Raw genomic sequence first — 12,700 nt, 5'->3', positions numbered from 1 at the left:
ATGAAAAAATGGAATCAATAAATGTATATAATTCATAAAAATAATTTTATTTATAATATATTGAATCACATGTTTCCCCTTTTTATCATATTTGCTGTTTACAGAGGATATGGAGAATTTTTCTGATGAAACAATTCATTAAAGGATTTGAAAATCAGTACTATTTAGTAGTGGCACAAGGATTGACACCTTAGGAGTCATGAGTGTGATGTTACTGAGATTATAACATTTACACAGGTGCTTCCATGAGACGCAAAGGCTCACTTAATTGTTTGAGTATGAAATGACACAAATCATATTCATTGGCCTTTTACACTCATCACATCTCAAACTGATAGACAGTGTTCTCCACTGACACTGTTCTGGAAGGTCATTGTGGAACCAACACCTGACAGAGAAAATTCACATTTCCTTTTTTTATTTCTCTTTTCTAACCAACTGCATTTTGACCTAATACATTTTAACATCTGACTTATTCATTGTGCAGATTTTAACCAATCAGGGCCTCAAATCTCTGGAGTATTAATGACTCATAGGTCAAACCAAACCTGTAGTGCCTTTGACAGGTTTTGCACAAACATATTTAATGTTGAAATAATAAATGGGACAAACTTAGTCAAACATATGCAGGAGAAAAGGGAACAGATCCATAACAGCATTTTAAGTCCAAAGGCAGGACTCTATGCACTAATGATGTGTGGTCTTCCTCTTCTCATTCAATGATTTTGAGCCACAGCAGCAGCTGTATCCTTTGCAATCTTCATATTCATATTACAAAATCCAGTGTGCACTGGTCAACTGGTCAATTTCATAGACAGGAACTGGTGATGACAGAGTTGTGTACCCTCTGTTAACTGTTGCATTTGGAGAGGAGTCACAGGTTCAAGCTTCAAGCCTTCAGCCCTGTGAAGGACACATCTTCATTCTGTTTAAGGAGGCACCTTTAAAAAAGGCAGTCCAGACTGCCATCTCTGGTTGTTCAGCTTTCCTTTGCCATCACCACATCAGCTCATATTGGAGTTCCTTGAAAACTCAAAGCCATGTTCAACAGCAGAGCTCCCAGCTCTGCCTGCTGCCCTCCAGGTAAGAACTCTGTGGACAGCTCTCTGTAAGTGCTGCAAACTCTACGCTCATGAACATCCTCCCTGTGAATGGCGTGTTTCCACCGGTGCCGTGCCTCATCGTACAACACTACCAAAGATCTGCGAGGGAGATGCACAGCTACCTGGACTTCCCCCCCGAATCCCAGCTCAGGCAGACCCTGTTCCAGCGACATGGTGAGAGTCGTGTTTGATAACATGTTGATGGTGACCAGGCGCTCCCCCCACAGCCAGGAGTCGTCTAGGTGTGGGTCGATGGCTGAGCCTCGCTGAGGATGGTAATCCAGATTGCACTGCTCCACTGGTTGGAAGCCTGAGAGATTTGGCTCCTGCTGCATCCTGAGCACTAGTTTTTGGCTTAAAGCAGGGAGTCCAGTGAAGCCGCCCACACGTACTTTCCTTTTCTTGAAGTTAACTTTTGGGCCAAAATCCTGCAACGATAGAAGAGGACAATTTTTTTTCATTTCATCAGATAAAAATAATGATAAGTAATTTAATGGGAAATTCATGTTTTGTAGACACTTACATTATTGTACTCTTGGTTGATTAAAATGTGTTTGTGTTGGTGTAACTGTATCTGAGACTGGACAAGTTAAACCTTGTGGCAAACTACCAAATTGCTAGAGCAAGCACATGTTGATTTGCATTGGACATAACCTGTTTCCTTCGCCCAGACTGGGACTGATTCCACACATCCTGGTCCATCGAGCTTATCAGCGCCTTCTCCTCCGCTTCTGATATGAAGTTCTCCCACAGGAAGACACCAGGAAAGGGGAAGGACACAGCCTCGGCATCATTGCAAACAGCCAGCCTCGTATCAGGATCGTAGAGGAAATGATGCACAACCTTCACATTAGATGACAAACACATTTATGTTAACTTTACTACAAATTATTAAGACATATTGTTGTTTAGTTCATAATGATAAAGCACAATGTTACAATATTGAATTAATGTCTTTCTCAGGAAAGTGGTAGGTTCCTGACTTTAGTAACTTCCTGTCCAGGAATAACACTGTCAATCAAGCAATGAAGCAGCACAACTGTAATGACATGAACAAAAAAAGAACCTTCCGAGCAGAAGATGGTGTAAGTACAATTATTAAACTTGAATAAAGTACATAAAACATTTAGGTGCTTGTACTTTACTTTTCATGACACTTTTTACATTTTACAGCTACTTTAATTAAATGCATTTAATGCTCAAATAATTTAACATAGAAAACACATGGAGAGCTCTAAAATATGCTTTATTTTAGATTTAACTACTTAACAGTATGTACTGGTAGATTTAAAACCATTAGCTGATCCATCAATTTGTCCAGTGGCAGAAAATAGATTTGTGATAATCATCTAAGGAATATTTCATGCACAATTGTATAATATTTAACTGTTCCTCCATGTCAAAGTGGATGATTTGCTTTGATTATTATTACAATTAATCGCAGTAGAAAAAATGGGTTGACAAGATCTCAAACTCAATTTGCTTCAAGATTAGTATTATTATTATTGTATAATATATTATCTGGGACATTTTCCTGAATTGAATTGGTTTACGTTTGATACTGTGACAGTCGAATACTCAAATACTTTACCTGTAATGGAGTATTTTACAGTGTGATAGTACTGAACCAGAGATGATCTCCTCCTTGCTTTGACAATAATGTAGTAATGTGTGGATGGTTACTTACGTGTATGTTGGTACAGTGAGAATAATCTGACTTCATTCTGACATATTTGTAAAAAGTAGATTTGTTTTCTGAGGTTTTTGCAGCAGGACTCATTTTGGGGGGACTGTCCTGTCAGGGCACCCGTAGCTAGCTGTGAGTGGTGTTAGCATTAGCTGCGTCTCTTTCCTGCTCATAAAAACGAGGTTGACAAAAAAACAGTCTTCGGAAACATTCACCTCAGGATCACTCGGCTCCGAATGACACTTTCCCTTAATCTGTTCGCACACGAGGCAGCGGCGGACACCTTTACAGGCACAGGAGGAGCCGCTGCTGTCAGGAGCAGGAGCCATCATCCCGGAGCTACTTCCGCTAAAAGCAGAGTTAGCTAAACCGCTGAAAGCGCTGAGCATCGCCACCTAGCGGAACCTGCGGACTATTCATCACCGTTTATAAAAGAATCTCATTTCAACTGAGAAGGTGAGGAACAAGTTAATTTTTAATTCAGACTATTTACATTAACCACAGTTATTTTAAATATAGATAAAACAAACAATTGTGTATGGTATTTAAATATTCTGGGCTGTGGTGTCTTGTAAAGTACAAGTATGACTGAGTACGTTAATCTATGTAACAAACATAACACGTATTATTATTATTATTACTTTTATTAATTATACAGTGCCCAAGTCAAACAATACTTTCCAAATGAGTGCCAGTGGCTGCTTATATAAGATAAACTGTCTACTACATAACAATCATGTGTCATCTCCACAAATATAAACCGAAATAAGAGAAATAATTATTTAAAATCTACAATTTATACCGTTCCTTTTACTTTTATCTGTTAAAGGGGGACTGTACATTACATTCACAAACAAACCTACACGCTGAGGCAGAATCCAGAATATACAACTGTTAGTCAATTAACATGAATCAAAAGGAGACAGAGAAGGGAATTAGATTACCAATAACAAGACTATTCCAGATGATGACATGTTTGAGTATTCAGTTCATTAATACCAGTTTGTAAGTAATATAATATAATATAATATAATATAATATAATATAATATAATATAATATAATATAATATAATATAATATAATATAAGGAAGAGTTATCGTAACCTAGCAACGGCTGTGAGTTTGTCGCGCATGCGTCGTGCTGGTCTCAGTGCAGGGGGCGGGGACGGAAGCACGCCCACCGGACGTGCGTAGAGTTTTCCCGGGAAAGCTCAGTTTGTGAAGGAGCTGCGCTGAAGCCGCCGAAGAGTCAGTGAGTAGTTTAATCTACGTTCTTCTCTTTATAATCGATAATATTACACATATGACCAAGCTGGTGTTTCACTCACGAGGTGCTTCTTCGCTCAAAGTCAAGAATAAATGGTTTATTCGATATTCTGTGAACGTTGTTGCCTCCAGACACCAGGAAGTGAACGTGCTTCAAGCGTGGTTAGCCGAGCTTTGTTTTTTTATTAGCAAAACACTGCGCGTTGAAATGACTTGTTTCTCCCTAACAAATAATTCACGGTGATTCCTGAAATTAGAGTTTGTAGAGTTAATCTGAACAATGCTGGAGCTCCGAATACCACAGATATGGCTTTAATGTGTGTTGAGTGGTTGTGTTTGGTTTGGTTGTTGTCTAAATGATAATTTTTTAGCTTTGACTGTCTTATACAAACACAGTGTTTTTTTTTTTGTTTTTTTACAGGAAACTGTTTATTCACTAAACAGATTGAATGAGGTCACAATTGTATTTGTGTTTAATGTTAAAAGACTAAACAGCAAAAAGCTTATTACTACCTGCGGATGCCTATTTTTGAATTTGATGCTGTAATATTGCAAATTCCCTCATAGTGGGACTAATAAAGGATAGTCTTATTTATGTAATATGTCATATTTCCTGTGACCTAGCAACTTTAAAAAGAAAGCTGATTGAGCTGTGGTTTTATATAAAACAGTTATTTTTTTGAGATGAGGATGAACCTTGAATGGTGGAAACTTGTGCCCCAGGGGGTCAGTCTGCACTTGAATATGTGAAAAAGGCAACGAAATGAGCTGAGAGGCCAGACGCCGCTCCCTGTGGTGGTCGTACAAATGCAAACTTGACTGAAACCTAGTGAGACAAAGAGATTGTTTAGACCTGGTGTGAAGACCTGGTGTTGCTGCTGAGAGCCAATCACAAGTGGTCATCTCGAAGTACAGGTGTGAAAGCATTGAGGCCGAGATCTGAATATTCTCGAAACACCCTCCGTGCTCTGCAGTGGTTTTTCTAGTTTTTTAACTCTTGAATTGGGTTCCTCCCTACAGAAACACAATGGAGAAAATAACAGAGAAACTTCTGCTGGAGAAAGGTTCTCCAAAAACCAACAGACTGGACCAAATCAAGACTCTGAAGTAAGCAGGTGTTTTTTTCTCCCTATTTAGTGTTTGCTTTGTAGGTGTCTACAACCTACATACCTCCCCTTTAACGTTGCAGTGTTTGTACGTCAGCAAGAAAGATTTGATTAAAATTTCAGGAGCATCGATCTCAGCCTCACCATTCTGCACACAATTGATTGTGTGAATCCAGAGCCTCAGATTATATTTGATTCCCTGCTATACAGAAACACTAACTGGAAGCTCTCTGCTCCTCTAGTCTGTCCAAGCTCCAACTGAAGCATCAGGATTTGCCAGTCAAGCTGCTGTCCAACCTCCGGTCCCTTGAGCGGTGGGATCTGTCTGGGAACAGACTCCAGGAGTTTCCCAAGAACCTGAAGCTGCCTGCGCTTCGCTCCCTGGACCTCAGCGACAATCAGATGGAGGATGTTACGACTCTGCAGTGTCTAAGCAGTTTGGAGGAGCTGAAGATTGAGGACAACCTTTATATCACTGTGAGGACATGGCTAAAAATTATGCTTTGGAGCACCTCTCCTAAATATATTGGCTATATTTGTATTTTAATGAAGTGGTGCTGATCTCCATGAAACTGCTCTGACGCTATAAAACCTTGAGCAAACAAGCGCAAACTAATACCAGATATGTTAAGTTCAAGGACAAACATGTTAGTATAAAAAGATCCTCACTTAGTAATGAGATGATTTGCTTAATTAGGGGGAAAGGAATAATAAGTAGACTGTTAATGTTGCTTCTCTTCCGCAGGTGAGCGATAATCACAAGCTGATGGTCTTGTTACCCAAACTGAGGATGTACAACGGTAAAGATGTCAGTACCAATGCCAACCACTTGCGCTTTGTCTACACTGAGAACCTGAGGACCAGGGTATGACACTGGATGATTATTTGGACTTGTGTGTCAGTTATCAATCTACATTTCCAGGCTCTTCCTGCCGTCAGTGAACAAAATGTCTCTCATTATTTTAGACAATCGCAGTTTGGGAGAAGAGCTTCAGTCTCCCAGATCCCGTCACAGCAGAGAAGCTGTCGACCCTGGAGAAAAACTTTGTCGATGCCGCCCGACACCAGGTGAAATTTGGACCCAGCTCGGTCTCTGACTTCACCAAGTGGAAGGTTGGTTCAGGACGTCATGTGCAGGCATGTTCTTTTGTTTGGCCTTCTGTCATTTTTGGTGAACATCTCTGTCTTTCATTTGGTTTTAGGTGGAGATTATAGCTAAGGAGTACCTGCTCTCTCTGGTGGAACCAAAGAAAGAACCGGAGAGCAACGAGTTCACTGATACAAAAGACAACTGTGTAAGGACTTGAAGGATGAACTGCTATGAATGAATGAATGAATGAATGTCTGTACCAAGCTTTACTGGATGGTCATCATGACTTTCAAACTAAACAGTGTCTTTAGATTGTAACGGTTTTTCTCACTGGGCAACAGAGAAAATTCAAAATGTCCACAGCAATGGTGTATTAAATATTCAAGGAATAGTAGTGACATTGAGGCATGTTGAATCTGTAACTAATTCGTACCTGCAGTGTGGTTTATATCATGTACTTGCTTTTTTCAGGAAATCTCAACTCCTACCAAGAGGAAAAAAACTGCAGAAGTGGACGCCAACGTAAGTCTGACACCTCGCAAAAAGCTGCGTTCAGATCCCACAGACTCCCCGGTCCAAGGCAGTCCTCGCAAATCTAGCCTTCGCTTCAAATCTCAGACCGACGGCGTCCGGATGAGCCCCCTTAAGACCGAGCAGCCCCAGTTAACCCCCACCAGAGGACGACCGAGGACAGAGACGCCCAGGAGAGCTTTTAAAAAAGAGGACGGAGCAAATCTTGACATGGAGGAGATTATTAACAAAAAAGACTTTACTGCTACAAAGCTGCAAAAAGACTTGATGCCGACAGTGAAGAGCTGCAGCAAGGTAAAGTAAATATTTGAATAAGAGTAATGACTGTGAGGCAGCTGCATAAATGCCAAACAATGTCTGTATTGGGTTAGTCTAGATCACAGTCGGCTATTTTTTGGTCTTCAAATCATTTTTTAGATAATATATTTGTCCAAATTGGAACATAACCTTCTAATTTTTGGTAATGCTTAAATTAAGTCGTGTTCTTTCCATTGGTTCATCTTTGTATCTGTACAGTACTTAATGGGTCCCTGTTTCTTACCCTCAGCAGCCGTTGCGTCTGAAGCCTCTACATGTTCTCCAGTGTCACAGTAAACAGGACAACTCAGAGGATTTCTCTACTCAGCTGTGGGCCTGTGCTTTCCAGCCGCTGCCAGATTCCACTGGTAATGTTGAACGTGACGATCTGTTCCCTCACATATGTCAAAGCAGCCGCAGAGCCGTGTTTTTTAAGGGAGACTTTAAATATGTCTAACTTTCTTTGTTAATCTCTCTCCTGTATTGACAGGTGGTTCTGCTGGAAGCCGCTTGGTTGCGACCTGTGGAGGAGACTCTGTGTGTGTGATCGACTGTGAGGCGGGGATGGTGATGAAGAAGTATAAAGTTTCCGGAGAGGTCTGCTCCATTTATTATCCAAGATTTCAGTAACTTTGTTTCGAATAACTTTGGCCGAATTTGCTTGTGAAGGGAAAAACTCAAGACGTCACTGAAATTAATCAAATTTTTCATCCTCGTGATCAATATCTGAAAGCTGCCACTTGTGGTTATGACACAGTTTCTCCCAATAACAAATCATCTCCTATGTTTTAGCTTGAATGAATCTTACAGTCATTAGCACACAATATCAATTTTAATCCAATAATTCTTTTTGTAAGTTTTTATAAAACTGTGATGGACATGATAAAACTGGTGCTGCAGGAAAAGTACCCTAATGTTAGAAAAAGTGTGTGAATAAAAAAATCGTGTTCATGTCCTAAACTTTTGCTTCTTTCTTCAAACAGGAGTTCTTCTCGTTGGCTTGGTCCGTGGTGTTGATGTCCAGGGGAGGCGGGGCCTCAGCTCAGCACTGCAGCATCTTGGCGGCCGGTGGAAAGAGAGGACTCGTCAAACTGATCCACCCCAGAAACAACGTGGCCTACGGGGAGTTCAGAGCCAGTCGCAAGGCGCTGTCCATCCTCCGCTTCAACCACCAGCAGGGAAACTTCCTCTTCAGTGAGTCGCTTCTTACAGATTAAAATCCACAGTTTACACAAACAGTCTCCTGGTTTAACTTTGACCCGCCGCATTCAATCTTTTTCACTTTTGAAATAAAGGTACATTTGTTTTATACGAGTCTCGGGATCTTTGACAGTCTTACTTTGCTAGCAGAGTACGACGCAAGCATTTGTTCACCCCTCATCTTTTCTCTGGCAGCGGGATCATATGATAAAAAGATCGTGATGTGGGACATCGGTGGAGTGGACAGCCAGTACAACTTCAAAGTTGTGTGAGTATTTCTACCTCTGTAATTCACTGATTACAAAGGTTTCTTTAGAACAACATGTTGATTTGATAGTTAGACCTTTTTCTTTTTAAAACAAGTAACAAAGCTCTGTGTGTTGAATATTGTTTTTATTTCCTCTGACGAAGGGGTTTGTACAATCTGACGTCGTTTTGCCTCACTATCACATGTTCTTTAATCGTTCATCTTAAGATGAGCTCAGAGGTTCAGGCTGTGATGTTGACAATATTTCTGCTCGGTCTGTCGATCCAGTCAGCTGCTGCTGTTGGAAACCAGTGCCACCCCCCTGCACATCTGCCTCCCTCCCACGTCCCCCGGCGCTCACCTGCTCACGGCCTGCGAGGACGGGCTGCACTGCTTCAACACACAACCCGGCACCAACAACACCACCAAGAGGTAAAGACACTTATCATACGTAGACGCACAGATGTTTGTGTGCTGGATCCAGTGTGCTCTCATCCATTAAGTGTACCTTCTCCTCAAAACACCTGTCTTATCTAACATTTCTATCACTCGTTCAGTGCTCTTTTCAAATATGCTTGTTTCGCTGTTCATTGAAAATAGTCATTAGTTTTTAACACCACTGCACTTCCTTGAATCCCGGCAACACACCTGCCAAGTCAGAAGCAGTTTGGATGAACTGTTCTTCAGATGGGAACATAACCTTACATACACTACACGTTTTATAGTAAGATGGTTGAAATAAATGCCCTCACATTAATGTAGAAACAACAGCACACGTCTGTATGACACTGGGTTTGTTGTGTGGAGTTTTACTGTGTATTTAATGAAACACACTGACATGCCGGAACAATATAACATGTTTAATTCTTCATTAGGTCCAAGGAGATGGAGATAACGTTCCCAATTTATAAGAAGGAAGACAAAGATCATGACTATCACACTGTTGATGGCCTCAGTTTCCTTACTAATGACATAGTGGGTAAGAAAAGCTCTTAACGGTGTATTTGTTTTATTTACAGGACCTTGAAGATATTCTCCCTCGTGCTTTATCTCTCATTTTAATCTTTTTTCTCCTCTAGCCTCCAAGAACCACCTGCATGGTTCTATTTACTTGTGGAGCTGGAGCAGGACAAAGGCTCAGCGGCCGGACAAGAAGAGCAGGACGGTGTGTGCGGTGGTTCTGGCTGAGCTGCAGTGGGCCGACACAGAGATTCCTTACCTGGCTCTCAACACCTGTCCCGGTAAGTTCACATCAGCAGTCGAGCTGCGTTTATCATGTTTGTTTCATTCTCAAATCATCTTTCAAGTCAAGTTTATAGAATGAGTTTAGAGGGTTCACAGCACTTGGGGTAGCTAGAGGGCGCCAAAGGCAGTCGAGTGAATTTCCACAGTGCTCCGCAGACTTTTATTACCTTCAGCTGTAACAGTTTGTTCCATACAAGGAGGCAGTCGGCCATATGTTTGGATTGAGGAGTGGGAATTGACAGAGACAGTTTGTTCTGCTTCAGGACGGCCATAGTACACGTGTCTCTAAAAAAGAATCAAATATTGTCAACTCACTCCAGAGGGGCAGCTGCCCTGGCACATCTTTATTACTTTAATAATAAAATCAATAGAGCAATGTTAAAAATTACAAATACATATAATTTCTATCTATATTAAAAAATATAAATATGAGAAGTTCGATTCAAATGGAAACACGGATGTCCTATTAAAAACATGTAAGTGCTTTATGATGAATAGTAATGTACTTAAGAGGCCATGCAATTAGTTGTGATGTTTAAGATAAGGGGTTAGGGAATGTGTTGTGTTGAGCGAGTTGTTCCCACTTTGATAGTGACACTTACATATGTGTGTGTGGTTTGGTCCTCTCTCTTTAGGACAAGCCTACGTAGTGTGTGGTGACCACAAAGGACGACTGTGGACGTACCACATCACCAACCTCCAGAACAACAGTTCCCAGAGTGGGAAACCCATACAGCCCACTGAGGTGTCGCATATAAATGTTCCTTTACTTACTATAACTGTCCTTGCATGAAATATTGTTGGGCAAGCCAATGTCAAGGAAATGTTCTCTTATAATTCCCTCTGTAAACATCTACGATTAACAGACTCTTTTTTTTTTGTCTTGGCAGGTGTTGGAGTGGCCGACGCCGGTGAGGAAGAGTCACAGCCAAGTGGAGGGCCCCTCCATCAACAGTGTAGCTATGGACCCTGAGCTACACTACTTGGTGGCCCTCAGTGACAAGAACATGGTGATAGTGTGGAAAAAAGACGAGAGCTCCTGAAGGGAAATCATACAGGTTATTAGAGTTCGTGTACTGGAGAAAGAACAGTACAGAGTGTACCAAATGTTGGTACTTGTAAGAGTACCTCCAATACGGAAGTGTTGGAACATTTCAATTTCAGTTAACGTCTATACTGGGAGTTTCTCCAGGAACTGGTTTATTACTCATTTCCCTCAGTCTGTGTAAGGAAAGTGTTGACGCTGCTGCAGTTACATCTGTCAGAACAAAAAAACACCTGATAGTTTAAAGTTATACAATAACAATTCTCTGTATTTTCTATTTGAAAAATGTCTCATTCTGCACAGAATTTAAGCTTCTGAACTGCACGCTTTTATACTGGAAAGGCACAACTGAATGCGATAGTCGAGTAAAGTAGGGAAAAGAGTTATGGATTGTCACTATGTGACATTTTTATGTAATGTACACATCCAAAAAGTCCAACCTGAACACATGATTTGTTACAAAAATGATATGCAATCATTCAAGAAGAATGAATGATTGCATATCATATGCAATCATTCAAGAAGAACTATATATAAATATGCGCAATTTATAAAAAATAACAGACTCCACACTGTAAATTTAGCTGTAAGTGGCCTCAGGTATATTTATTTAAGGCCTTTGCTCAGTTTCATATTGTGGTTTCAGTTGGATTTTAATGAAGTGACTCTATGTTAAATATTACTTTCTTCAGTTGTAATAAGAAGCAACTGACACAGCTACTTTCTTGTTCTTTTACTTAATGAGTAAAAGAAGCAACTGAACACGGTCCAGTTCACCACTGGCCAAATAACAGAGTTGGATAAGAAATATCAAGAGAAATATCAGCAGACCTGCTTCTGCTCTAGACACGGTGTTGTGATCTGTCCAACAGCTATTTTCAGTCATAAATATAATTTATGCATTTTTTAGTTGTTTCTTTTATCTAGAAATGTACTTATTTATTTTTAATAACCACACATGCTTGAACTGTTGCTGAGAAAGACCAGCCTTGGACCTGTCTGTATAATGATGCCTTGTAATGTGCTGAGATGTTCAGGAAAGCAAACACAGCAGAGTTGACTGCTCCGCAAGGACGAAGTGAAGATGCAGCTGGAAAGTGATTGCTGAGAAAATGGATGGAGAACAGCGTGTTCCTTCCTGTTTAATTATATTGATCTGAACACAAAATTTTATCCCAGACTAGTTTACTGAGCCTGAGTATTTGTACCAGTTTTGTACATGAACGTTATTCATTTAATAAAAAAAAAAGACTTGATTTGAAAAGAATAAACCAAAGGTGTCAGTATCTTATTTTATTTCAACTGTACCATGTATTCTGATTAAATCTGACATTTTCAGATTTAACAGAAAAGGTGTCTGAACACAGTCAATCCGAGAACAAAGGCTTCCATGATGTTTGTTCTGGGATTTAACAAATAAATTACCTTTCAATTCGTTCATCGAAAAGCTGCATAATATTGGTCCTATAACGAGGAAAGACAAATATCTCATCGTCACACTCCGTCTGGATTACTCTGTCAAAGCGTCCTTCACCTCTGAATAACAACCATCTGCTGGTGACTTCTGGGTAAAGATACCACCAGAGTGCTTCGACCATATAGCACGACCTTGACTTTTAATGCCAAGAATCAAAAAATGAGTCCGTGACGGGTATAGATGTTAGCAGTGACAATCGGCCAAATGTGAGGTATTCATTTCTGTATGATCTGTTTTGTGTTTTAAATTTTCTGACATTTTGTGAGACTCATTCTTCCTGCGATGTCTAAGAAAGAAACTATAATAAAATAAGTAGATTTCTCTATTAACTATTAACTCAGGAAGCAGTTAAACAGATAAAAAAAACACTTGTGAATATTGCACAGTTGGTGTCTGTGTGCAGAT

General features: G+C 40.3%; 2 protein-coding genes across 3 annotated transcripts; one reads left to right on the top strand and one right to left on the bottom strand.

Moving 5' to 3' along the window:
- Window positions 1-26: 26 nt before the first annotated feature.
- On the bottom strand, window positions 27-3,182 carry alkbh4 (alkB homolog 4, lysine demthylase). Its single transcript, XM_069539564.1, has 3 exons — window positions 3,006-3,182; window positions 1,758-1,946; window positions 27-1,531 (listed from the first exon to the last, which is right to left on the bottom strand). Exons 1-3 carry the CDS (start codon window positions 3,177-3,179, stop codon window positions 1,010-1,012), a joined length of 885 nt encoding a protein of 294 aa, XP_069395665.1. The 5' UTR covers window positions 3,180-3,182; the 3' UTR covers window positions 27-1,009.
- A 717-nt stretch (window positions 3,183-3,899) lies between these two features.
- On the top strand, window positions 3,900-12,089 carry lrwd1 (leucine-rich repeats and WD repeat domain containing 1). Of its 2 annotated transcripts, none has more exons than XM_020097173.2 (16): window positions 3,900-4,043; window positions 5,078-5,164; window positions 5,406-5,640; window positions 5,909-6,028; window positions 6,130-6,276; window positions 6,366-6,458; window positions 6,725-7,078; window positions 7,335-7,449; window positions 7,572-7,678; window positions 8,065-8,275; window positions 8,477-8,549; window positions 8,817-8,960; window positions 9,404-9,507; window positions 9,608-9,769; window positions 10,409-10,518; window positions 10,664-12,089. In XM_020097173.2, exons 2-16 carry the CDS (start codon window positions 5,085-5,087, stop codon window positions 10,814-10,816), a joined length of 2,208 nt encoding a protein of 735 aa, XP_019952732.2. In that variant the 5' UTR covers window positions 3,900-4,043; window positions 5,078-5,084; the 3' UTR covers window positions 10,817-12,089. The 2 variants fall into 2 exon arrangements, with proteins under 2 accessions (XP_019952732.2, XP_019952727.2); XM_020097168.2 differs by having other exon boundaries at window positions 7,332-7,449.
- The last annotated feature ends 611 nt before the right edge of the window (window positions 12,090-12,700 follow it).

This window comes from Paralichthys olivaceus, chromosome 15, assembly GCF_024713975.1.
Source record: "Paralichthys olivaceus isolate ysfri-2021 chromosome 15, ASM2471397v2, whole genome shotgun sequence".
NCBI classification, from domain to species: Eukaryota; Metazoa; Chordata; class Actinopteri; order Pleuronectiformes; family Paralichthyidae; genus Paralichthys; species Paralichthys olivaceus.
Note: the sequence above shows the minus strand (reverse complement) of the source record. Positions and strands in the feature narration are given on the sequence as shown.

Excerpts from the sequence above, each read along its gene's own strand:
- alkbh4 (XM_069539564.1), bottom strand. The coding sequence starts at position 3,179 with ATGCTCAGCGCTTTCAGCGGTTTAGCTAACTCTGCTTTTAGCGGAAGT. Across the intron at positions 1,947-3,005 it reads CGGAGCCGAGTGATCCTGAG|GTTGTGCATCATTTCCTCTA; the intron begins GTGAATGTTTCC and ends TCTAATGTGAAG. Across the intron at positions 1,532-1,757 it reads AGTCTGGGCGAAGGAAACAG|GATTTTGGCCCAAAAGTTAA; the intron begins GTTATGTCCAAT and ends CTATCGTTGCAG.
- lrwd1 (XM_020097168.2), top strand. The coding sequence starts at position 5,085 with ATGGAGAAAATAACAGAGAAACTTCTGCTGGAGAAAGGTTCTCCAAAA. Across the intron at positions 8,276-8,476 it reads GCAGGGAAACTTCCTCTTCA|CGGGATCATATGATAAAAAG; the intron begins GTGAGTCGCTTC and ends TTTCTCTGGCAG. Across the intron at positions 10,519-10,663 it reads AACCCATACAGCCCACTGAG|GTGTTGGAGTGGCCGACGCC; the intron begins GTGTCGCATATA and ends TTGTCTTGGCAG.